Source organism: Urocitellus parryii, chromosome 10 (genome assembly GCF_045843805.1).
Source record: "Urocitellus parryii isolate mUroPar1 chromosome 10, mUroPar1.hap1, whole genome shotgun sequence".
In the NCBI taxonomy this organism is placed as follows: domain Eukaryota; kingdom Metazoa; phylum Chordata; class Mammalia; order Rodentia; family Sciuridae; genus Urocitellus; species Urocitellus parryii.
In genome coordinates this window covers 93,425,637-93,452,945 of record NC_135540.1, presented here as the reverse complement: position 1 = coordinate 93,452,945, position 27,309 = coordinate 93,425,637, and the positions used below count along the sequence as shown (strand labels likewise).

The window sequence follows — 27,309 nt, the reverse complement described above, 5'->3', positions numbered from 1 at the left end:
TTCTATTTCTATAAGAATGGTCTATACACAAAAACTACATTTCATTCCACTGGACTTTTCTCTGTTAGATACCAGTTTTGGAAGCGATCCAGTCCCGGAAGGCAGTGACTCTAGTATAAACACCAGGTTTATTGGGTTGTCCACATTCATCTCCCCAGCTTACTATTCCAGCCAGGTACCAGATATCTCTAGCATCTGAACTGACCAATGGTCCTCCAGAGTCACCCTAAAGGAAAAGAGAGAGATTAGCATTTCATAATCCAGTTCATTACAGAGGAATTTGTTATCTTTCTAAGTTTAGAATGTACAAAAGTGCCGATTTGCAAAGGTCTTCAGTGTGTTCTAACGGAGGTGACACCCTATGTCAGGTATGCACACAGAGGAAGAATCCCAATACCTGGGAAATTGACTTAACCTGGAGATTCAGTACCTTGAGACTGAGATTTTCTATCTTTCAAGAATAGTACTTTTAACATCTGACAAAATAACTCCCTCTACAAGTTGCCTATGTATTCATGTGGCTTAACTCCCCACAAAAGGGTGAAGAGAGTTAATTACTGATTAGGAGAGCAGATATCAGTCAGATACTTGAATTTCAATTGCAAATTTGAGCTTTCCAAGCTGGCTTAGACCTCTGATTTACTTATTATTTATTTATTAAAATATTGTTTATACTACATTGTTATTATTTGTTATTTATGAAAATTAAGTAAGGCAGTGAATGTAAAATATTTAGCCCCAGCACAAAGAAGAACTTAGGAAACACATATATAAAACCACAAATACCAATTGATTCTATCTTACAAACCCAGGAAGTCTGCTTCTTTACATAGGTCATAAAAACAAGGTATTGGCTGATTATTTTTCAAGATCCTGGGCCTCCAGGTATTGCCCACTCATAAAGTTAGGACTGTATGAAACTCTTAAATAATTAATCATTATTTCATCACTTTGTGTAATACTTGCAACAAAGCATAGAGTGACTTTCCATTTTCTTCAGTTAAGCAATAAAGAAAATAAAGCACAGAAAAATTAAGTATTTGCTGAGATCAAAGGTAAAAAATGTAAATTACTCAACTTGAACAGGAGCACAGCGATCTAACTCATCTAACATGCTTCTACGCTACGTTATACTAATTTCCTTGTGACTTTCCTTTTATCCTTTAAAAATTCTAGCAATAATAATATCTAAAATAATTTTAAAAATTGAATTAGTGTGTTTGTAATTTTAAATCAATTAGCCAATAAGTATTTTCTGATACCCTCATATGTGGTAGGAAATATAAAGAGTATAAACACATGGTCTTTGCCTTCAAGGATCCTGAAATATGCTTCTGGAAATTAAGATGTACCACATAAAGCCACTTAAAAATACATAATTTTAGCAAGGCCCAGTGGCACATGCCTGTAATTCTAATGGCTCAGGAAGATCTTGAGCTCAAAATCAACCTCAGCAACTTAACAAGGCCCTAAACAATTTGGGGAGATTCTTTCTCAAAATAAAAAAAATTTAAAAAGGGTTGTGGATGTGGCTCGGTGGTTAAGCCTCCCTGGGTTCAGTCCCTGGTTTCAATAAATACATAAATAATTTTAATAATTGAAACTGAAACCTTTATACAGGCAGAAAAGATTGGGAGGAAGAAATATAATACGCCAGAGACAAAATCAATTTAAGAAATAGAAATAAGCTGTGTGTGGTGGCACATGACTGTAATCCCTGTGGCTCAGGAGGCTGAGGCAGAGAGATCATGATTTTAAAACCAGTCTCAGCAAAAGCGAGGTGCTAAGCAACTTGGTGAGACCCTGTCTCTAAATAAAATACAAAATAGGGCTGGGGATGTGGCTCAGTGGTCAAGTGCCCCTGAGTTCAATCCCCGGTAACAAAAAATAAATTAATTAATTAAATAAAGGAATAAGGGGGTCTGAAAATGGAGTAATTTTAAAGAAGGGAGCTATGTATTTAAAAATATTAAAAGCTGATGAATACAGTAGAGTTCTGCTTGTATCACAGAAATACAGAGTCTGTTCTATAAACACTAGTTAGCTGACATGTGACTAGGGAATAGAGGAGTTATATTCAGATAAGATGAAAGTTGTGATTGTTTATGTTTTCTCCTTAGACAGAGGAGCTAGAATAATCAAAGTAATAGTAAAATGTTCAGAAGAAAAGGGAAAAGTTCTCAGCTTGGCTAAGACACAGACATAAGCCTTAGGAGCTCTCTTTTAAGAAAATACGTGTACCCAGTGTACCTTACCCAAAGAGATACACTCCAGATCAGTGTGGTTCTTGTGTCCTAGTAGCCTGCTGTGCTCAGGGCTACAGTTCCATATTCAGTGCCTCAGGATCAGTGAGCCAGTATTTCCACTGAATTGTTTCTGTATATTTTTAACATCTCTGCTCAACCATCAGCCCCTAGTCATTCTGTCTGTCAACAATGTCCAAGTTACTTTTCAAGGTATCAATTATTAGTTTTGTTTTAATTCTCCAGTTACAAAAATGCAAAGTCTTTGAAGGATCTATCTCTAGTCCTTTTTTTCTCATAAACTTTATCTGTCCTATAAATTCTGTCATTTTTTAGTAAAAAGTTAAGTAAGAAACAGAATAGGGAGTATATTAAGGAAGGTACATATTATAACAAAAACTTATAAAGAAGTCAACCACTGTCAGGGTCAGTGTTGTACTGAAGAACTTTTGAGAATGTTGTGAATATTCTATATCTCACTTGTAAAGTTGGTTACATAAGTGTACATTTATCAAAACTGATCTGATTGTACACTTAAAATAGGTACTTTTATTGTAAGAACATTATAATCCCATTAACATTGATTTTAAAGATAGCCAGATACAGTCTCACCCTGCAATAAAACTATTGCAATACTTTAAAAAAAAAAAAAGTTAAACTAGGAGGTAATTGTAGTATTGAGATGAGATGTGAAATAATGAAGAAATAGAATAGATTGTTAATAGAAGGAAGAGAGATGAAAGAAATAAACTATATTATAAAGTGGAAAAATATTCTAGAACTTAAGCATGAAAGAGCAAAAGAAGACACTAAGACTAGTGACCCATAATGAAAAAGTGAGAAACTTAAAAATGAAAAATTGGTTGTATGATGCCTCTTGAATTTGAGCTGGCACACAAACAAATTTTCACCTAATACTAACAACTTAAAACATGTAAATGGAAATGGCTTCGAACTAGGTGGAAATGTGAGACTAAATTTGGACAACAGTTAAATGCTGACGATGTGGATTTGGAAATCACTAACGGGGCCACTGAGTTCAAAGAAAAGATGACTTCTTTGGGTGCAAATAAGGAAAACATTTAAAAATATATTTTAATCTGAGACCTGAATCTTGAAGGATAGTTAGGCTTACAGAGAGGGAATAAAGATGGACCAAAAGAGGGAACCAAAGACGAATAGTTACAGGAGAAGAAAGAAATCAGCATATTTCAGGATCATGGATCCTAAAGGATCATGCCTTAATAAAGAAGGGTAGCCAAACACCACTAAGATGAGGAAGAGCAGACCCAAGTAAAGATATTGATGATTTTTGAGTTATATAAATATTCAGAACCAGACAAGTGGGAAAAATTGTGAATACTAGATGTAAAAATGAAAGAAAAAAATAGAATGTTGTTTTCTTCAGCCATAGGAAAGTAAGATATTATAATCACAAGGCTAACTTTGGTTCTTCTTTTTTACTTAGCAAAATTTTGGAAAGGACATTCAATTTTAACACATTATCAAAATGACATTTTAGACTAGAAGACATTTTAGATGGAATTGTGTGATATCTGTGATTTACTTCAAAATAGATTTAGGATTTTTGGGAGGTGAGAGGATTGTTTTAGAGTAGGTATGGATGAAATAATTTGACCATGAGTGATGGGTACATAGGGTTTATTAACTTGTTATTTTGACTTTTGTGTGTACATTTAAAATTTTCATAATAAAAATTATAGAAAACTGAAAGGATATGCATATATTCTATAATTTTTAGGAAGTTACTATAAATGGAGACTGAGAAAATTAAATGATGATCATAACTGTGAAATACAAGATATTTTCAGTAGTAGTTCTAATGAAATTAGAAGCAAATAGGATAAAGATCATTAAGAGAAAAGCAGGTGTAGAATAATATCTAAACAATATTCTATAACAGATAAAAAAGACAATAAAATACAGGTAGTTCTCATTATTCATAGTAGTTGTATTCTATCAAGTCATCACAGCCTATGGATTATTGACTATTGATCATTGCTAATAGAGGAAATATAGAGTTAGTTTTCCAGGAACTTATAGTCACATGTTTGTCCACTGATCAATACATAACCATGTTTTGTATGCATTTTGTTTTAAGATACCTTATTTATATATAATGCTGATTCATTAACACTGAATGCACAGTCAATAGTATTATAAGTCATGACTACACAGAACTTACCTAAAAATCTATATTTTCTGTACATGGTACATTAGAACCTTCATATACTACATTTTAGTACTAAACTTTAAACAGCAAAATCACCAGAAAAAAGCGCAAATATAAAAAATGTAGCACTGAACAGACCATGAAAAGGATACTTCTTTACAGAATGAAAGATGAAACAAAAAGGCACAGTTTCACCTTTGTTGACTTGGGTGGAAGCACACGTATTGGGTATTCAAATATTTACTACTCTATTCATACTCATGAATGATCATAAAAGTGACTTATGTATTGAGTTTGGGTTAAAACATTTTAGTGAGTAGGTGCATTTGCAAATATGGAATCCACAAGTAATTAAGACTGAGTGCATTTTCAAATAAATCTTTCATTATTTGATCCCAAATTCTGTATCTGGAAAAATTGTGCTTAAGAAATGATGGGGAAATGAAGACTTGGAAAGAAAGAAAATCTAAGAGAATTGGTCACAGCAGACCTATACTAAAATAATGGCTAAAGGGGGCTTCTAACAGAGTGATTAAAAAGAAAATAAGGGCGACTATTTTTTTTTCAGAGGCTTTTTTTTTTCCCCCCAGAGGCTGAAAAACAGGAGGATTACAAGTTTGAGGTCAGCCTTGGTAATTCAGTGAGACCTTTTCTCAAAAATTAAAAAAAGTCTGGGATGTAGCTCAGTGGTAAGGAGCCCTTTTGTTTGATCCCCAGTACCAAAAATAAACAAACAAATAAAAATACAAAATTAAAAAGCCAGGACTCTTAGCAAGTCAGGGAAGAGGAAAAAACAAAAACTATGAGTAGACTTTCCTTCTCCTCTTGAGTTTTTCATATTTTAGCAATTGAAGCAAAATATTCTCTGATGTGTTTCTCAACACAGAGAGGAAATTTTAATGTTTATACATAATAATATTCAATGTTATAATTAGAGAAAGGTAAAGAGATTTAAGGAGAAAATATGTTTTCTATTCTATACTCCACTAAACTAATTAGATGTCAATAGTAGTACACTGTGATAAGCTGCACATGTAAACACATAATTTAGAAGAACCACTAAAAATTTTCCAGATAGTCAAAATTATTAATAGACAAATCAAAATGGAAATCCAGAAAAAGTAACTGTATGATTTTATTTACATAACATTCTTGGAAATTACAAATTTATAGAGATACGGGACAAATTAAAAATTGCCAGATGTTAGGGGAGGCAGAGTTATTCTTAAGGTGGATCTTTATGCTGATAAAATAGATCCTGTCTTAACTGTTAGACAAATCTCTACATGTGCCACGATGCCACAGACATAGACACACCCTTTGTTCTAATGTCGATTTCCTTAGTTTTATACTGTACTCTAGTTAGGTGAGACGTAACCATTGGGGAAAGCTGGGTGAAGGAGGCATGTGACTCCTCTGCAATATCTTTGCAACTTCCTGAAAATCCATGGCTATTCCAAAAAAGGTGAACAAATAATTATGCAGCATACTAATAGGTAAAACTACTTACCTGACATGCATCTCTTTTTCCTTTTAAGGAGCCCGCACATAACATTGTAGAAGTTATGACACCATTGTAAACCTGAGGTTTATTGCAGATTTTTGAGTCTATGAGATTGACCTGTACTTGCCGAAGATGATTTTGAGTGTACCCTAAAGGGAAAAACATATTTGTAGATATAAAATGATTTTATAAACCTAAAGAAAGTTTTTCATAATTATTAGATAAGATGGTAATATGGAATCTTAGGATATATATGTTTTATATGCACTAATATTTGAGAACAGAATTTTTTCCAAACTAGTTTAAATGAAAATTTAGGTACCACTCCATTGTTATTATTAGAAAAAAAATTTCATTTGGGGAATATTGTATCTTTATGATTCTCTGATCTTCACAATTGGGTATATTTATGATCTTAAATCTCTTAAGTGGTTAATTCTCTAGTAAAACACTCAGGGACCAGGAGATATACTTGCTCTTTCAGACACCTTACTGGCATCATTACTGTAGCAGTAGTGAGGCAATTAATAGTAACCTAAGGCAGAAAGTATTTATGCATCTTGGAAATGCCAGAGTCTGGCTCAGTCCAGGTTTGTATGAGTGATGAACCTACTTTTGGCATAAAGACGCTGCTCTTTAAATGCCTTTGAAAGCCAAATTAGGTTAATCATAATTAAGCTTCAGTTCAGATGCCCACCATCAGTTTGCAGTACTCCAAATCCTGTCACAAACATCTCATCCCCTGGGTGGAACTCATGGGTTGCATCAGGGAGACAAATTCTATGTACTGCATTTGTGTAGGGAACAGGGCTAGAAAGCTCTGCCAGTGAAATATCATATTCATGTGACGGATATTTGTATTTTTCATGGACAATTATTCTCCGGAGGCCTTTTTTCATTTTTGGAGGTTGTATTGTTACTCCAAATGAAGCAGTCCATCTGGATGGGTCTTTATACCTAGGGAGAAAGAAATAAATAAGAGACTCCAGTTTACTACACTACCAGTCTAATAATTTAACCAGCAAGTTTTAATATGAGTCTTGTTTTTTTAAAAATAATAGTTTCTGTCTACAGAAATAAACTTTTTCCAATCTGAGAATAAGACTGAGGGGTCAGATAATGTGGAAAACAACATGGCACATTTCCTAGGTTATATAACAAACTACCCACTTCAGATCCTTGGGCCTCTTGATGTTTCGGGGCATTCATGACTCCAAAGAATATCTGAAGAGAAATCTTGTACAGAATAGGAGAACTAAATGTATCCCTATGCCTCCTGTCCCCTGCCCACAAACATACAGGTTTCTTTGAAAACCATAAAGGCCACACTATAATTTAATGAAACATTACTATTATATATACTTTAAACATTTTGACACTGTATTGAAAAGTCTTCCATTCCTTGTAATATAGCTACTCAATGTTTTCAATTGTCTAGTTTTCTACTTTCAAATTGAACAATCCTAATTATCTTTCTTTCTCCATGGAATTTTTCCACTGGGGTTAAATCTACAATCTTCTCAGCTCCATCTCTAACCAAGTTACTCAGTGAATACTCAGCTTTTATACTTTAACTTCAAGTTCAAAGTACATAGATAATTTTAAAGTTATTACTTTCTTGACCAACTATCATATATTTATTGATGGATAATTTACCTACAATAATTTACAGACCATAAAACCTTTAACTAAATTTTGTGATATTCTTACAGCATTTTGTGATGAACATGTTTTCTTTTAATTTATACTAAACTCACCTCTCTCAAAATTCATGAGCTATTTCGCAGATAAAAAGTGCAAAACCCAATGTCCTTTGTTCACCCCAATCATTTTCAATGTTCAGGACTTACATTCGAAAGCAGTGAGCAGCACTCACAAGCCATGTGCTATTGATTAAAGTCGCTCCACAGCGATGGGTCCCATCCCACTGAAGGCTGGCTTGCCACGGCCATTCTCCCTCCTCTACCTCTGTCCCACCAACAATCCTGAGACTTTCTGTTGAAGATTTATTCCTTCGTGTCCCACAGCCTGCCAAAAGGAGATAATGAACTAATTAGAGTTGTTCTAAGCATCAAATTGTATTACTACATCCCAAATTCTTGTACTTAGTGTTCTGATGGTATCAAATATTTTCTGATGTTCTTATCTTTCTGTAAACTCTAATAAACTCCTATTCATCTTGTAAGATTTAAATTAGCCATAATCTCTCCTAAGATAATTATTAATTTCCATGTCTCCAAACTGGATTAGTTATAACTTCTTTGATGCTTCCTTAATTAAAAATAACAAAAACAACAATGACACACTATGTGTGTGCTTATCATGTGTTTATATGTGTGTATGCATGTACTTATGTTTTTATATATTTTATTCCTCAACATTGTTTATTACAGGGTTTCTCAACCATTGACATTTTGAACCATATAATTCTTTGTTGTGGGTGTCTGTCCTGTGCATCACAGAATGTTTAGTAGGATCCCTGGCCTATACATCATAGATGTCATCAGCACTCTGCATATTTGGAGGTGGGGGGGGCAGCAGTGACTCCAAGGAACATATGTAAAGATGAACTTGTATAGAATGAGTCAGCATTTTCAAAATATGGGTAAAAATGTCACAATGAGGCATGATATCTAGGGCAACAAAATTGTTGAATACTGTCATTTTAGAATTATGTACTCGTGCATCAGGCTCAGGCATCTAACTACAGTATGAGCTGCTTTAGGCAGACGTTTTATCTTATCCATTTTGTATCCCTATGTTTAACAGTATCAGAACATAGTAGGCTACTAATATATATTGATTGCAAGAATATATATTCCACCTAGATGGGAAAATTATATTTTGGCTCCATGTTTATTTAACTTTAGAAATTAAACAACATTCTGAGCTAGTGAGTAGCACATTTCCTTTCATTTTTTGAAGAAAAACATAATACATGCTAATTTTGTAACTAGTAAATATATTCTCTGAATTATGGTGGGGTTCTCTTCTATAGGGAAGGGAAGGATTAGAATTAGAGTCAGCATTTTTAAAATATGGGTAAAGATATTGTCTGGGCTGTCTGTAATTTAATCAAAATAAACCTCAACCCTGTAAATTGCCTGCAATTTCCATATTATAAAATTAATAATATCAAAGAAATTTTATTCAGGGTAGAGTAGTGATCAGTCTCTGCTTCTAGCTGAAAAATGCCAATATACAGATCACTTTTATATAATCTTTAGAAAATTTTTGTGAGAGGAAATTATAGATCTCTGCAAATAGAATATTGATAAGCGAACATTTTTTGCCTCTTCCTTAATAGTTGCAGAACTCACTTCCACTATACATGGCCACAGGCACTTGTAAATCCTTTCCAGAGTGATCCCAATTTTGCTATTCTTTTGTGCCCCTGAGAGGTAAGGTAAAGCAGTCTGGGCTGTGCTCAAATCAGTCAAACTTTATTCTGTCCCTATAATAGCAACACAAAGTGAGAGTAAAGGATAAAAAATGTTAATTTTTGACATTCAGTGATGTGATCAAACATTCCGAACTAGTTATATAGCTATGTGTATTTATATTATTTATATATTAAATAATTTAAATTTATATGTACTATTTTTATATTAAACTTACAATTGTTCAGATAGTGGTCTGTTTCTGTCTTGTTGATTTCTGAAATACACAAAAATGGTGAATAAAAAAAGGTTAACACATCAGAACTGCACTGTTCCTCTGAGCATTTCAAATACTAAAAGGCTGATAAATTTCATTATAGATAGTGTCTCTGGGTGATAATGAAAGCAGCACAGTTAGTATTTTTTTTTTTTGCTTTGGATATTAGAAGAGAGACAAGCAGTGTGTTTTAAACTTTATTTTGGATAATAATCACATAGGGAGCATATTTATAACATAGATTCCTGTTTTTCTTCCCAGTAATTCTGTTTTAGTATTTTTGTGGTGAAGTCCAAAAACATGAATTTTTGTGCCAGAAGATAAGATCCAGGTAGTTCACAGCCCCTGTTTGGAAAATACAAATCTAAACCATAGTATTGAGTCCCTGAATGAAATAACAGTTTTACTAACCATTATTTCAAATCATTTTACTAAACTCAAAAGCATAGTCCGCTTATATAATACATTCAAGTGGCATCTCCATGAATTACCCACAATCACATTTAAGAATGTTATTCTTTTCTAAGTCTCTTTCTTCAGAAGTTTTACAAAGATAGTCTGCCCTCAAATTGTCATTCAATTCAAGCCAATGACTTCATACCTTGTTGACCTCTCAGCTGTCAGGACCTAACCCTATGCAAATGCTAACCCAACCAACTGAAGCAGGCCAGAGTCCCCCACCCAGAAGAACCCTGCCGTAACTAAGCTTCTCCAGAAACCCTCAAAAAATTCTGTTTAGCATAATTGTTCTTAGACTATCAGCAAGAATTTCTACAACAGAGTTTTCAGTTGGAGGGTGTGTTTGTAGAGCCAGAGTTCGATAAGGGACTCAAGGCCTGCAGCCTGGGTCTGGAGCCTTTACAGAGGCTTTTGTCTCTCAAAGGACTATGGTCAGGTCCTGCAGAGCCAGCTGGTGGGAAGAGGGGGGAGGAGGACTCTCCCTTTCCCAGACACTGATTTTCACAGAGAGTGTCTTTGGCCTGAATTGGATGCCCAGAACAGTGAAAAGGCTGCCTTTATGTATACTTGTACAGATTGTGAGCCTCTGAGTCCCTCCCCTTAAACACTGGGTATAAAGTTCTAACACTTTCTGAACTTGGGGTTCAGAGGGATAATTTGATGAAGGCAGAAAGCTCCCTTTTTGAGCCTGACTGCAGCCAATGAACCTGATTCCTTCTATCCCTTGGTGTCCTGCCTCATCTGTCCTACATCACAACAAATACATGATACTCTAAATTTCACATTTCCTGACTTAATAGATTTCCAATAACCAAAACTATTCTCTGTAAACATGTCAGGATAGGATATTCTAAATGCAAATATATTAACCTATTCATTTTTCTTTTAGTCTTGGTTATTATTGGTTTTTTGGAAATTTGTATTCTAGAAATCCTTCTGACTTTCTCCATTTAGTTATATGTGGAGAAAATTATGAATATAAGAAAGGATTGACCATTTAGCCTCAGTTATTATTAAGGGAACCGTCTCTGATCTCATTCAGATAACCTGTTCTTCTCCATCCCAAGCTCCTCTGAGGGAAATCTCTGTCTGGCTTTGTATATTGCTACTGCTGACGAGGCAGGTCTCACAGATGCGTGACTTGTGCTGCTGCACTGTATCTCGCCCTCAGCTTGGTTCTTGGTTTAATGCTTTGCTGTTGCTGACCTGGAATTCTTAATAATTTTTCCTGCAACTGTGTATTGAAAGTGAAGTCAAACAGGATAACGGAGCATATTGTGAGCAGAGGAGATACACACAATTTGTGTGTCCATGGATTCTTGCCACTCCATTTGCATATATTATTCACAATGCCCTATGAAATCAGAACTCTGGTGGGGCCATGATGGGTGGGAGTTCAGCAAGACTCAAAGCAGTTATATACAAGTTAAGTGTGTCATGAATATCACTAAGAATTGGGACACTGACAGTCTTGGGAACCTGCCTTCAGCTCGCTAATGGATGAGGAAGGACTGAAGAGAAGAGGAACTCCAGATTTTATTTTATTTTCCTTTCTATCCACATCATTAATTTCACAAAAGCCATTGACTCACACACAAAAGTAACAGGAGCCTAAAAGGATATTCCAAGCATTTCCAAACATATTAATGTTTTTTAAATCTATGGATATGAATCTGTAGATATGGAAGGCTGATTATACTTGCATGAATGAATCATGAAATGTAGTTCCTTCTATATCTATAAGGAATTAGTTCCAAGACACCCCTGCAGGTATCAAAATTCACTGATGCTCAAGTCTCTTCTATAAAATACACACACACCCTCTTATATACTTTAAATCTTCTCTAGGGTATTTATAATACCTAATATAAAAACTACATAAATAATTGTTATACTGTGCTATTCAGGGAATAATAACAAAACAGTCAGTAATTGTTCAGTATAGACACAAGTTTTTTCCAAATATTATGTTTATAAATACATTGTGGTTTTTGGCTCTACAGATATGAAATAAAGCTGCATAATTCTGATGAATCTACATACATGTTAAATGTGCTTATAATTACATTTAAAATCAACATTGCACAGGGCTCAGTGGTGCACACCTGTAACTCCAGCCTCTCTAGAGGCTGATGAAGCAAGTTCAAAGCCAGCCATGGAAACTTACTGAGAACCTCAGCAACTTAGCAAGACTTTGTCTCAAAATAAAAATTTAAAAGGACTTGGGATGTAGGTCAGTGGTAAAGTTACCCCTGGGTTCAATCCCCTCTACCAAAAAATAAAATTGACATTACATTATATAAAGATGAAGGGTAAAATTCATACTTGCAATTTAAAATTTTATTTTTTTTCATTTAGAATAATATTAATTATTAGTAAGTAAAAAATACTATAAAAAGTAAAGAAAGAGGCCATAGCTATAAGAAAAATCTTATATTTTATTATATTAACAGCACTTTTTTTGCTTTTTGAAAAAAGGCCTGGCATTTTTATTTTGCACTGGAACACACAAATTATGTAGCTCATCCTACTACAGCTGTGCCTCCTTCTTAAGCTACTACAGTGACTTAAATCTATCAGCTTTTATGTTAGCACTCTATATTCATTCTCTCTACTTGTTCCCTATTCTCTAGTCTCAAGTGCTACCATGTTCATTACTATATCCACAAATCACATGTGACCAGTGAGTTCCTGAAATATGAAGTCTAAATTAAAATGTTTGATCAACATAAAATGCACAGTAGATTTCAAAGTCTTAATTGTAAGATATAACAAAATTAAGCATGGAGTTATAATTTTCCATTGTTAGTGTCTAAGGAAAGAAGCTATAAGATGGTATATTAATAACATTTGAAAGAAAATATATGGATGGCATGAACCTTTCCAAACACTACTCCAGAACATACAATGGATAAAAGAGGAAAAAAGAAAAGGGATATACAAAGTCACTATTTTTAATCAGACTCTATAACCACGTATAAGGCCCAATATAGAAGAAACTGCATAAGATTTAAGGACCAGCTTTCATGGAAACATACATTTAACATGCTTTTAAAATATTAAAATATGTTAAGTTCTAATTTAGTTTCAAATCAAAATCCTGTTGGTAGCAAGACCCTACCATGTTTTTTAGGACATCTTAAAAAAAAAAAAACTAAAAATGAGTGCTCAAGTCTAACATGGAATTGTTCTATGTAACAAATAAACAAAATAATAGAAATCAACTTACTTTTAATTTCAACTGATTCAGGGTCAACATTAGGGGGTCCTGCAACATTTTGTAGCTTTTCATGTAGAACATTTCCAATAATATTATTTATGGTTTCAGGATCCTCAGTAGAGGGAAATCTAAAAATCAGCAGCATATGGGCCAAAACTCCATCTGATTCTTGACTGTGGACCAAAAATATAAAGAAAGGAAGAAAATAACAGAAGGAAGGGAGGGACGCAGGGAGGGAGGGAAAGAGAGAGTGATTGATTTATGATACTATCACAACCTGCTTTTCTCATCATTCAGTTGAAACACACACACACACACACACACACAAATGCAGTCCATAAATATTTCTTTCTATATTCTTGTTGTTTATTTTGTATAGAACCCATTTCAGCCACCCTGATGGTAAGGTAGTATGCTCATGGTATCCCTTACAACCAAAGGGTCTGGTTAAATATATATCTATTAACATAAAAAGACATGTTTCTCATCAACCATTCAAAATTACCAAATAGAATGTGTGGTAAATATGAAATCAGCTGTATTGTTGGCTTTCAAATTTGATTCCTGTGACTTAAATCTGTCCACCTCTCATAAGCAAACTCAGGCTCTCCTACACAAACTCTAAATCCTAAGTCTTCTGGAAAGCTTCACCATGCTGTATGGCTTCATGTGACCGCATTTTTAAGAGTGTATTAACTAATTCACCTTGACGCTGCTTGTACAAGTGACCACCTCTTGATCATTCTGCCAGCCACCTGACCTGTCCTTTTCACAGTTTCCAAAGAATCTTACTCCTCACTACACACTGCATCAACTCTTACTTTCATAAACTGCAAAAGGGAATATAAGTATAAATGAGAATCCTATTCTAGAAGTCATTTTTGTTTAATATATTTTTGAATATATTAAAATGACAGCATTTGGAAGTTAAATATTCAAATATACTATTACATGTGCAAGACTATGAGTATAAATATGTTCATTATAATCTTGTTTTTAAAACAAAAATAAGTAACAAATGTCCATAAATAGGGCATTGGCTAAATTAACATTGTCCTACACTTGTAGTGAAATATTATATGGTCAGTTAAAGAATAAAAAGATTTATATACAGTCATTGGAATGATGTTGGCAATAAATTGTTGAACATGTGTTATTTCTGGGAGTGGACTAGTTGGACAGGAGCCTGTCATTTTCTATTAAAATACTGTGCTGTTTGGGATTTTATATAATTTCATATTACTTTTGTAGTCTGAAAGAACGTAAGGTTCATAAGCCCTTTCTGCCTCACCAACCCTATTGTTTCTTTTTCTGAAAGGAATACTGTTCTGGCTGGGTGATAAGAAAAACAAACAAACAAAATCTTTCCTGCCTATTATTCAGTTTATCTCTCACCTGTTTTATCACAGCACACTTTTAAAAGTCTGCTTCTTGCCCTCATTTCCACTGAACTGTTTTTCTATTGGAACACTAACGTCTTCCTAATAGACACCTCCAGCAGATTCTTTTCAGCATGTATAATTTGTCTCAGGAGTATTTGTTGAAGTCCACCATTCTCGTCTTGAAGCTTTTTATCTTTAGTACCAGTGGAGCCTCTTTCAGAATTTTTCTTTTTTCCTGGTCCTTTTCTATTTCCAAAGTTCCTATTTTTCTTCCATTCCCATAAATATCGTATCTTTCAAGTTTTCTTTATCATTCCTATTTTCTTTAACAAATTTACACATATGATTTCAAATATTTTGAGTTTATAATAAGCAAATGTATATTTTTGGCTTAGATTCCTTTCCTCCCCCAGGTCAGACTATTTTTCAGGCTCATATGTTGCTTTTGAATCTTAACTCAACATCTCTAAAACTGAATGTGCATGCACAGGCATGTAGTTATAGATAGTGAGAAAGTGGTTCAGAATGGAGATAGAAACTTGGATTCCAACAGTATATGAAGCCATGTGGGTGAATGAGGTTTCTTTGAGTCCATAAAAATTTAAGGATCAGAGAAGTAGAGGCAGGTCCAACAACAGATTTTGTCTGAACACCAGAAAGTAGAGGATTTTCAGGAAGAAGTTGTCCAAGTAGTACCTGAGAGATGTGAGCTAGGAAGTAACTCTTAGAGTTTTGTTGTTGGCATAATACTGCAAATAGTTCTCTTTTTTTAATATTAATTGTTTAGTTGTAGTTGGACACAATACCTTTATTTTATTTATTTATTTTCATGTAGTGCTGAGGATCAAACCCAGGTCCTTGCACGTGCTAGGCAAGTGTTTTACCACTGAGCCACAACCCCAGCCCTGCAAATAGTTCTTATTCTATTTTTTGAAAATTAAAAATAATTTGTATTGAGAGAATATATTATTTAAAATCCTCATATAGCAATACATTGTTTAAAATGTTATGTTCTGAACTTTATTGATAGTAGATTAGCTAACTACTTGAAGCATACAGAGGTAAAACACACAAAAATAAATAAAATTGATAAGGAAGAGAATCAAGAGCTGAAGACAAATCTTATTTACCGCACCATTCACATAGAGCACTACTGTTAAACCAAAGCATGTGTGTTAGGTTCCCAATTGTGCTAGTGATAGTTTCCAAAAAAATAAGTTTGGAGCAGAGGCATGGATGACAACTCTGTCCCTTTGTAAACATTTTGCAAATGCTAGCTTTTAGATACAGAGAATGAGTAAGGGGCATTATAAACCATGATTCACACAGAATAGGTGCCAAAAAGTGTTTGCTAAATGCAATTACATCCTACTACTAATACTTTAAAACATATTTATTGCAGACCCGGCTAACAGTTTCAGCTTTAAATTAAATTCAGAAGTCAGCATACCTGAACTTGATAATGTGAGACTTGATAAGTTCTCCCCTTAATGGAGATTGATAAAATGCATTTTTCACCTGTTCAAAAAAATATTTAAAATGTGTTAGCAAGTATAATTTTTTTAAAATTCCACAACTTAATTCAAAGCTCTAGGGAACATTAAAAAAAATGTAAAATGAAAGACAGTGACTGACATTTCGCAATGAGCTGAACTTGAGGAACCTTTCTTGGTATTCATCCCAGAGATTTCAACTGAACTCTGCTTTGAGAATGATAGGAGGTGGGGAACCAGTGAGGTCACAAGTGACATCTGCTGTAGTACTCAGAAAGACATCAGAGAAAATGGACATTTTTTTTTTCATGAAAAGTAAAAGTATTTATACTCTGATATAAGAACTGCTGTAGGTCTACAAAGGAAATGAAATAATTCTGTCAACTTTTTCAACCTAGTGAAAAAGTTGCCAAGTATCCTGGCATAATGTGTGACCAGCTCAAGCATTTGAAGTGCTCTTAAAAAGGCCCATGTGAACTAGAATGCATAACACACACACATCTGTGGTCTGAGAAGCTTATTCTAATAAGATGAAAGAATTTATTGTGGCGATGTTTCTTACTAACTACAAACAAATAAGATTTCTAGAGATTTTTTTTTTTTTCAATCGCAGTTCTGGAGGTTGAACCCAGAGCCTTGCACATGCTAAGCAGGTACTCTACCACTGAGCTAAATACCTAGCCCTTTTTACATTTCCAAAAAAATATTTATTTTGAGGCAGGTTCTTGCTTACTTACTGAGGTGTCCTTGAATTTGTGATGTTCCCATCTCAACCTTCCAAGGCACTGGGGATTACAGGCTCATGTCACCACACTTAACTTTAATTTTTTAAATTTGGACTATATGTAGGTAAATACTTCAAGTGTTTCTTGTTTCCATTGTGTGAATATTTACTACATACAGATGTTCCAAGCTGGTGATTAATTGATAGAGCAATGAGCCTTTTTATTCTTTCTTATATTTCATAGAATCCTAAGTAGGACAGTTTCTACAGTTGTGAGACAAATCAGTACAAATAAGTTCTGTGAATATTTATTTACTTTACTTATATTTATCAAGTAATTTCAAAGCTATTATTAGTTTTGAAGATATTAGAGTCCTGCCTATATTCCTTTAGATTTATATATCAATTTGGATCTGGATTTTGGCAAATGGCACAGAGAACAGGGAAATAGTTACATCATTTCTTGACTTCTTGACTTTACTTTATATCCGTAATTGGCCTTAGAGAAGAACTTTATACATTCCTCTAATTGACTGTTTGCAAATGTAACCAGGATTGACCCCCTTCTCAGCAAGGTATCCAAATGCTCTGGTTTCCAGTCTGCTATATTTCTGGGGATAGGAAGAGTGTGTGGTCCAGCTATGATCTGGATATGACTTGAGTGTCTTCCTGATTTGAAATTTAATCCCCATTGTGAAGCATTACAGGAGTGGAAATTCAAGCTCACTCTGATATTTAGCAGTGGACATTTGGGAGGCAATTAGGATTAGATAAAGTCATTTTAGTGGAGCCCCATGATGGAATCCTGGTGACTACAGAAGAAGAGAGAAAAGGTGAGGTATGCCTGTAATCCCAGATACACAGAAAGGCTGATACAGGAGGATCAAAAGTTCAAGAGCAGCCTGGGCAATTTAGTAAGATGCTGTCTTGAAATAAAAAATAAAAAGGGCTGGGAATATAGTCCAGTGGCAGAGTACCCCCCCCCCAGCTTCAATCCCCAGTACTTCAAGGGGGGGGCACTGAAAACTCACATACACATGCATGTTCCCTGTCTCTTGCTATGTGATACCCTGGACTACCTTAGGACTCCATCAGCAAGAAAGCTGGACTTTACACCTCCAGAATTATGAACCAAAATAAGTCTCTTTTCTTTATGAAGTAATTTGTCTTGGGTATTTCATTATAGCAAAGAAAACAGACTAATAAAGATCACTTCCATTCTGTTCTTATTCGGGATATTGGAAATAGAAGACAATTTGGAAATTATGTAATTTAACACTGTAATTTTCATATAAGGAAGTTTATCCAGAAAGCTAAAGTGATATGCCAAATGACACTTCACAGATGGTATTAGAATTAGATGTCCCAATTCCTAATTCAGGATTTTTTTCCATCACATCATACCTCACAGACTATCAAGAAAAATCCAAATTATTCTTTAAGTTATCTGATAGTGATGAGAATTCATTACTCAAGCCCTTGTTCTTTTAGCCCATTCTGCAAAAATTTTCTAGTTTCTTAAATATTTGATTAAGCCCTCAAAATAACGTTGATACCTTACAGACAGAGATTTGGCTGATTTGTGGATTTCCTGTAAATTTGTATACCAAAAGCAAGTTCAAAGTTAGGTAGTTTTAAAAGCTAAAATGCTATTCATGTATGCAACCAAATAGTTTCAATCTTGGCAATCTTTTGGAAAGATTCTTTAGGAAATCTAGGGTGCAACAAAGCATTTGAATCACCTTCACTGTCCCAGAGTTTCTGGATTCTGCTGAAGGAGAATATTACACTGATTAAGGAATGGTGAGTAGGAAGGACACATGAATGGCTGATGTTCACTTGGTTCAGCCTTTGAAGACATACTCTTCTGAGGTTTTCTGTCGTATGCCTTAGATATGCCTCTTACCATTTTGAAAGGTATGCAAGAATCAATTGAATGGATATGTTAGAAAGTAGGATACTAAAATGTACAATAAAGAGTGACAGCAAAGGTCCTAAAAGTAGAGGAAAAAAATTGCTTACCATTGATTCAATTCTTTGACTCATTTCTGTGAAATTTTTAGAAGCTTCTCTTCCAAACTCATTATACAGTTTGTCACTGGTGAATGGCAATATGCTATAGTAATTGTAGGTCTTCCTTTGATCTACAAAGAAAGAGACAGAAATCCATCATAATTTTTATCAGATGTGTGTTAAACACCATTATTATCCCATTTGGTGGTTGCTAGAAAGACTAATACAGGGAGGAATGCTCTAACCCAGGTCATCCTCTTCATCATCGTGCCCCGGGCTTATCTCAGAAGATGAGAACATTTGTCATCATATGAGTTAGAGTGCAAAAGCTGTAAGGAACACCTGGTGTTCCTGGAGCATTGTAGCAATACCACATTGGCCTTATGGACTGATTACTCATGTATTCTCCATTCCTGAATAGGCCACCTGAGCACACAAACAAGCATAGATTCAGAAGCTTCCCAAGATTGAATGCCTTTCTATATTCCAAAAGTAGACTATCCCCCCACCCCCCCAACAATTCAGTAAACTACACATCAATTCTAGACGCTGTGTGAGAAAATTTATTTTTAGCTAAAAAGCAAAATGAGGATAGGAATTAAAGTGCTAGGGATTCACTTTAGGGAGCTAGAACTGCCAACTTTCATAACATTCCGAAGACAATATTTAGTTTCACCTGGGACCCTTGTCCCTCCATTTATTTTCTCCACCACCTGCAGGTGTCTTGTCATCTTAGCTACTGTCTCCATTTTTGTATCCAATTTTAGCAGCCCACACTTTTGACCTACTGAAGGGTTAATGCGGTATAGCTTTTTCTCTACCCTCCTAAATGTGATGCAAGCACAGAGCCTTCAGTAACTCATCCACTTGTTTGATGAATGTATATGCCAACTGCTTTTCTGTGAGAGACACTGTGCTAAACATCAGGAATACAGTAATGAGCAAGACAGTTGTATATGCTCATTATAAGAGACTGTGCCTCATCCACTTTCAGTCTCTCTCTTCTTCTAGGTTCTTTCCCATTCTTTTCCTCTTTATTTAAACCCCAGAGGAAGAGCACACAAACAAATGAATACCAGTGGCTCAGGCATCTTCATATATCACATTTAATTTACAATAACACCTAACATGAGGAAGCAGAATTATCAACACTTAGAGGGTTCCAGTCTGAGAAATATAAATAATTTGCCCAACCCCGATGTGACATAGCCAGAGAAGACAATTGAATTTCAAGCTGAGACTTAGCTCCTAAAGCACAGACTTCTTTTGCAATACTGCTTCTTGAAGTGGGGGGGGGGACAAAACAAAACATTGTCTTTCATGGAAACTATGGGTTTTTAATTGTAAATTTCATTCAAAAAACTATTGGTAAATTTCAAAAGAATCCCAGATCTTGCCCATCCAAAGGTTTTGGGGGGTCTGAGAAGGAAGTTGTTCGTCAGACTCTGTCAAGGCCTGGGGAATAGCTGGAGATGTAAGGATGAGGGTGGGAGGTTAGAGATATCCAAGTTCAAGGTCTCCTGAGCACCAGCAACCTACATGAGGAAGGAGGTAGTTTTTGCCCTTCCTTATCCTTCCTCTCTTCTCTCTCCCTGAATAACTTTGAACGGCCAGTGTGACATGAAATGCAGGCACATCCCTGGCAATATACATATACATTTCAAGTAAAGTTTATAATTTAATGAAAATAATATGTTTTATTATATTTGCATATTTTTACATCTGTCTCATGGTTAGCTATAACTTTCTGTGTAACTACATTCATTGTTCTAGAATGTTGCTTCTCAAACTATAATATAAAAAAGGACCACCTGGGGATCCTGATAAAAATGAAGATTCTGGCACATTAGGTCTAACATTGGACACAGATTTTATATTTTTTAGCATGCTCCCAGGTGATGCCAATGCAGCTAGGACTTAATTACACATTAAATAGTAAGGTTCCAGAGCAGAAGCTAATAGACCTTATCCTTAGACCTAATCTATATCCTTAGACCTGGATTCTTTGAATTGTTTGGTTGAATCCTTTGAAATTGTCATTTGCATAGCAAATATCAGTAATTTTGTATGCTTCAGTCACAGCCACAATAGTTTACTTTGCTCTGTAAACAGCCAGTAAGTTTTAAAACATATTTACAGTTTTCAGAATTATATGGTATATCTAGATATTAAAAACTATGATCTGGAATATTAACAGACAAGTAAGAAAAATCTGGACAACTGTTGAGTTTGTTGATAATTTTCTAACAGGTTTGTGATTCAATAATTTTCAGGGATATCACTCATTAACAGATTCACCATCTGACATTCAAATTACAAAGGTAGGGCTGGGGATATAGCTCTCACAAGCAAAAAGTCGTGGGTTCAATCCCCAGCACCACACACAGACACACACACCAAAAAAAAAAAAAAAAAGAATCAAAAAGGTGCAGAAATGGAAACCCTAAGGCCCTAGACACAGACCGCACACACAAATCTAAGATATCCTGAACTTTGTGAAGTAAGGTTCAAATGATACTTTTCCTAATCTGATTACCTTTATCAATATCTATTTCTGCAACAGATGTTTTTTATTTGGTCACTTATATTTACTTTGTTGTTAGTTTATATCTGCCAAGAGGGCAGGGCACAAAAACGGCAGTTACACACCTCATAATAATCATTGTTTATTCAGGTGTACCGTGTGGGCTGTGGAAGCTCTGTGTTCCATATTTCCAAACTGCTCATCTCAACAATGGGATTCAGGAATTGGTAACTAGAAGAACAGTGCGAGTGCTTCACAGTATGTATATGAATAAGACATACAATATTATAAAACTTGGCTTGGGGACAGGCAAAGGAGAAGTAGCAAATAACATTTTCTCTCATGAAAGTGATCAGGCCCCTGGCATTACTAGGAACTTCATGTGAAGTCAGAGAATCAAAAAAAAAAATCATAGATATGATTCATTAATTTTCACCACTCAATATTCAAATTAGTTATAAAGTAACTAATAGGTGCTGGAATTCTGTGAAGTTCTGGAAATATAAAAGTGAATAAGTCATAGTCTTAGGCATCCATGGGAAGAAGTCACAATCCTCACGACATAATGGGACTTGATAAATTCATAACAGAACTAAAGAATTGTAATCAGTAATACATTTTTATTTAAAGCATTTACCAGAGAAATCTCTGTTCTCAAATGAAAATACCCTTAATTTAAAGACTTGCATGTGGGCAAATTCTAACACACACACACACACACACACACACACACACACACACAGAGTTTTAAATATTTTTTTTTAAACTGCCCAGAATTGGTCTACTTCGCTTTGGAAGATGAGGTTGGACATGTGTGGGTAATGGAGGAAGATAACCAGATTACGTATCAGTCTATTTCTTTATAGGAAACCACCTTTAACAAATTCCCAGTTAAATTAGAATCAAGTGATTAACTTTCATGGTTTCAAGGCCTTGAATATCAAAGAATAATCTAATCACAGAGGGAGATATTAAACTAAGAGGTCATAGTTGAGTCAACTAATTAAAACCCAAGACAGGATAGAAGGAAACTTCAGAAGGGTTGTTAGACCCTGGAAGAATTGTTCTACAGTACCCTGGAGACCTTTCTAATAACATAGCAACTAGCAGTTCATCTGGCAGTGAGATATCTGATAACCGCAGAGTGAACCTCTTAAAATTAACCTCAGCATATCCTGTCTTCTTTAATCACACTATAGCTGAGGATAAGATTTTAAATAAAAGAAATAGGCACTTATTCAACAGCACACAACTATGGGGATCTTTCCAATTTGTTAGTACAGAATAGAGCCTACTTCTCTATAATCTTTATTGTGTAATTAGGGATGTCAAGACTTCAGTTAAATTAAGTTACTTTCCTCAAACAAGACAGTGAATCGAGCTAACCTGTGGTTTTTCTCTTTAAGACTTGATTATCACTTATTAATTAATATGAAAACTAGCATGCTAGTCCCATCAGGAAGTATTGCTCTATCAAAGAGAGAAAGAAAACCCCTCCTTGGCTTGTGGATTGAAGTGAAAGACAAAGAAACAGGTAAAGATGTGTCCGGGTTATGCAAATGAGTCACAGCAATGAATGAACAAGCCCCAGGCAAAACAAAACAGGAAGGTACATGAGGAAATGCTTGGGGTAAATCACATGATTCTAGGGCAGCTCATACTTACTGTATCTCACATAATGAACAGTGAGTCCAATGCACACTGCTAGGACAATCAAGGATAAAAAGGTGATGAGGCCAACAACCCAGGGCTCCACACGCCGTCCTTTCCTGGCCCTCGTCACGGGTGGCCTGAGGAAGAAAGTAAATGATGGATTACAGACGGTACAAGGAAGCCCACATACACTCCTTAGGCAGAACAGATATGTCTGAGGAATAAAGGACATTCAGGTGGCAGTGTAGGGTTTAGAACAAACCCTGGTCCCAGATGCTGAAGCCAGTCTTGGCTCTGACAGCCTGGCCCTATGCAAGTAATTTGATTTCTCTGTGCCTCAGTTTCTTCTTCCAAAAAATGAAGACCATAGTAACAGTACCTACTTCATAGGATTATGATAAGAATTAGATGAAGGTACTGTATATATGAGGTGTCTGTGATAGTTTCTGGCCTGTAGAAAGTGTTATGTGATAGCTAATACTTGTAAAGCTATCTATGGACTAGCTATGGACAAGCTATGGAGCTAAATTCTATAGGAACTACATCTTTTAAGCCTATTTCTAGCACTCTAGAATGTCAAATAGCCTGTGAGATACATTGTAGTTCAAATCACACGAGTTCTAGATAGAGTTTCTAATTGCATTCTCCTTATAATTTTCTGTTTTATTCCAAATCCAAACTCTGAGGATACACATAAGAGATTGCCCTTTTCAAAACCTCCTGAGTTTTTGAGTTAATATTTATCTCCAAGCCTCAGTGATACTACAGGAAATACTTCCTGCATGATATTTCTTTCACCTCTCCCATTTATTCTGCCTCTGAAACATGTTATTGAAACATGTTGAGTAACCTGGTTTATTTGTTTTTGTGAATGATGAAGTTGCTGTTACCTTGGATTATAATAGTTGGTAAGCAAACTCAACAGCAGAGAAAAAATAATAAATCAGAGCTGACTAAGGAGTTTGGCTATAATAGTGTTATTTTAAAATTTCCTGAGGTGTTTTGCATGTGCTTTTTTTTTCTTTTTTTTTTTTTTTTTAAGTTTGTTACCTGTCTGGTTCCTGGGGACTAAAGGGAAATATATTGTTCTCCTGGAGGAGTATTGGGTGTTGAACCAGAACAAAGAAGGCTGTTAAGTCCAGCCCTTCCATTACCAACTCTGTGACTTGGATAGATCATTTAAGTTCTGAGCTAGGTTTCTCCACCTATAAGGTGCAGGATACCTGTTCTGTTTAAAACATGGTGGGGCTGGGGATTGTGGCTCAGTGGTGGAGCGCTTGCCTCACATATGTGAGGCATTGGGTTCATTCCTCAGCACCACATAAAATAAATGAATAAAGTAAAGGTATTGTGTCCATCTATAACTAAAAATATTTTAAAAACAAAGAAATACACACACACAGTGGGACCTCAAATGAGCTCATGAATGTGTAAACTTCTTGCAAACTACAAAGCATTTCACAAGAGATAATTTTTGCTTACCGATATCAAGAAGATTCTTGGGTTATAATAGTTGGTTTATCATCAAATTCTTTATCTGCTGATATAAAACCAGGAATGATGATATTATAATACTGGTGTCATTACATCCTGGCTGTGTCTGAACATTGAATAGTGAACGTTGTCACATAAGCTAATGGTGTCATCATCTCTGTAGGACTCTGTCCCTGCTGAAGGCACTGGGGGGTAGCAGTAGGCTCCAGGGACTCTACTTGATCACCTCCCTTGTTCCTGTGATTGTCCCATGGGGCTGTAGCCAGGGAAACTTTATCTTCCCCTCTTCTACTTCTACCAGCTCCAGTTCTCCCTTGAGTGGGGCTCCAAACACCTGTTCCTAGAATGGCAATTACTGTAATATAAAAATACTTCTCCATAAGGAGTTTATTCTTTTCTGCACAATTGTGCTTAAGAAGCTCCCAAACTAATTCCTGTCTCTTCTTCTCTGAATGCTTGCTGTTCATCTGTTGCAGAAGAAAGGAGATGCATATAACAGACGTAAGCAAAACTTTGGAGGGATTAGAGGGAGGGAAGTGCTTCTCCACTAATGTCAGTGCATGCCAGATGAGGAGTGTGAATTTATGCTTGTAGGGAATATGACAAAATTACTAAAAATACATGATTGTTATGTAGAATTGTATAGTATAAGCAAGTTTAATTTGTTCCATAATAACTTTTAATCAAGACAGAAAGGTAAACAGTGTGGTCAATTGATGAGGGTAAATCTGCATGTGTTAACACAAAAGGACAATGGTACATTTAATGAAAAATATGGAGGAACTTATGTTATTCTACATCCAGTCTTTATAAATAATAAAACTATATAGGTGTATACAGCAAAATATGTAGAAGAAAACATAAAATTATTAACAGTAAGATATGGAATAAAAAATTTGATTTTAATTTATGTATTTTTCCATTTTAGTAGATTTTTTTTAAGAAAGTGAGAGAGAATGAGAAAGAGTGAGAGAGAGAGAATTTTAATATTTATTTTTTAGTATTTGGCAGACACAACATCTTTGTCTGTATGTGGTGCTGAGGATCGAACCCGGGCCGCATGCCAGGAGAGTGAGCTACCGCTTGAGCCACATCCCCAGCCCCCATTTTAGTAGTTTTTTTTAACAATAAACATTATGACTTTTGAATTAAATGAGAGAGAGAGAGAGAGAGACAGAGACAGAGAGACAGAGATATCTTTAAAAGAAAAAAATGACCAAGGACAATTATACATGCTTTTTGATGAAGTTCACATCATTATTGAGTCTAAGATACCACTGTTATGTCCTTTCCTGACCCTCACCTCCCATAATGATTTAAGTGACATGCTGTCTTTAGAGGTTTAGAAGGAGCCAAGAGGAACATTATGGAACAAAAACAACAGAGAAACCAGAAAAAATACTTTGAGTAAACAATTAAAAGAGTGTATTTCTGAGCCCTTCTACCAACTTATTTATCATGTAGTCTTGTAATAACAGACTCAATTCTGTTATATTATTTGAGGATTATAATTCCAAACTCCTCTTAACCTGACAAGCTATGTGAAGGTAAAAAATGATAAAGTATTTTAGTACTTCAAGCTTCCAAGTTTTAAAAAATTATTGTACAAATATCAAGAATGATTATAATTACTTTGTTAGTAATAATGACAATTAACATATTACCAAGATGTTTGTCATTAGAAATATTATCATTTTCTTTCTGAATCTTATGGCATTGCTTTTCAAACAGATTCACCCTACTTCTTTTTTTCCTATTTACCATTATTGAGGCATAATTTATCCTGTGTCTTAATCACTTTTTTTCCCCTCAGAAAGCAATTCAGTACTAAATTGCTCCAAATTAGATATGATTACAAAGTGTGCTCAAAAATTAGAAAAATGAAAAAAATAGCTGTTGAACATATCAACAAGCACTTGTGTAATTAGTCTCCCACGGCACATAAACAAGACACTTGTCCCTTCATTATTTGTGCTTGCTGAAACAACTGCGCTTCCTCACCTAAATTCACCTTCAGATAAAATTGTTGAATTCTAATACTTTCGGTGGTATTAAGTTGCTTTCTTATGATGATTTTATTTTTTAGTTTGGAGAAAAAGAAGTTGTAGTTAGTGCAAGACTGGTGAATGTAGCAATTAGAGGAGAGGTACATTTTGTCAGCTTCATATTGCCAGAAGCCAATCCGTCCACCACTACACTGACATTTCTTACTGTGTCAAATTTTAAAAATACTGCTAAAAAAGAAAAGCAGCAAGAACAAAAAGGCAAGAGAGGGAGGAAAGGGTACTATTGCAAATAAACCTCATATGTGCTAATAAAGTTTCATTTCTGTAGACTGAAACTGAAATTTCTTATCATTTTCACCTGTCATAAATTACTGTTCTTCTTTAGAAGTACCAAGGCTGCGGTTTCTCGAAGGCTAGCTTAAGTGATAGATTGCAAGTCAATGCTAATTGTGTTGGGAAGCTATCATGATCTTTCATGTTCTAGTCTTACTCATACCTAAATATAATATAGTCTTTCTGCAGTCTCTTTTTGATGCTGAACTTGCTCTGGCAGTTCTAAAACTTGTCATATAGCTAGATGATGACCAGCTTCTCTTCTGGTTCCCCAGTCACTGATTCCCCATTATAGTAAGCTGTCTTTCTAGAAGTGATACTATTTAAAACTAAATAGTTAGACTATTTTAAATAGATAGACTATTTAAAACCCAAGTTGCCTCCCTTGGCCTAGCATTTCCCCTTTCCAG

The 27,309-nt window shown here is 35.0% G+C and overlaps 1 protein-coding gene across 1 annotated transcript; it reads right to left on the bottom strand.

Moving 5' to 3' along the window:
* Positions 1-64: 64 nt before the first annotated feature.
* On the bottom strand, positions 65-25,027 carry LOC113196062 (transmembrane protease serine 11E-like). The gene is made up of 10 exons (XM_026407767.2): positions 24,654-25,027; positions 23,079-23,203; positions 18,899-19,020; positions 16,110-16,177; positions 13,287-13,450; positions 9,560-9,598; positions 7,792-7,969; positions 6,639-6,898; positions 5,948-6,090; positions 65-226 (listed from the first exon to the last, which is right to left on the bottom strand). Exons 1-10 carry the CDS (start codon positions 25,025-25,027, stop codon positions 65-67), a joined length of 1,635 nt encoding a protein of 544 aa, XP_026263552.1.
* Between the last annotated feature and the right edge of the window lie 2,282 nt (positions 25,028-27,309).

Excerpts from the sequence above, each read along its gene's own strand:
- LOC113196062 (XM_026407767.2), bottom strand. The coding sequence starts at position 25,027 with ATGAACAGCAAGCATTCAGAGAAGAAGAGACAGGAATTAGTTTGGGAG. Across the intron at positions 7,970-9,559 it reads AGACCACTATCTGAACAATT|GCTGTGGGACACGAAGGAAT; the intron begins GTAAGTTTAATA and ends TCCTTTTGGCAG. Across the intron at positions 6,091-6,638 it reads TGGAGTACTGCAAACTGATG|GGTACACTCAAAATCATCTT; the intron begins GTGGGCATCTGA and ends TTTTCCCTTTAG.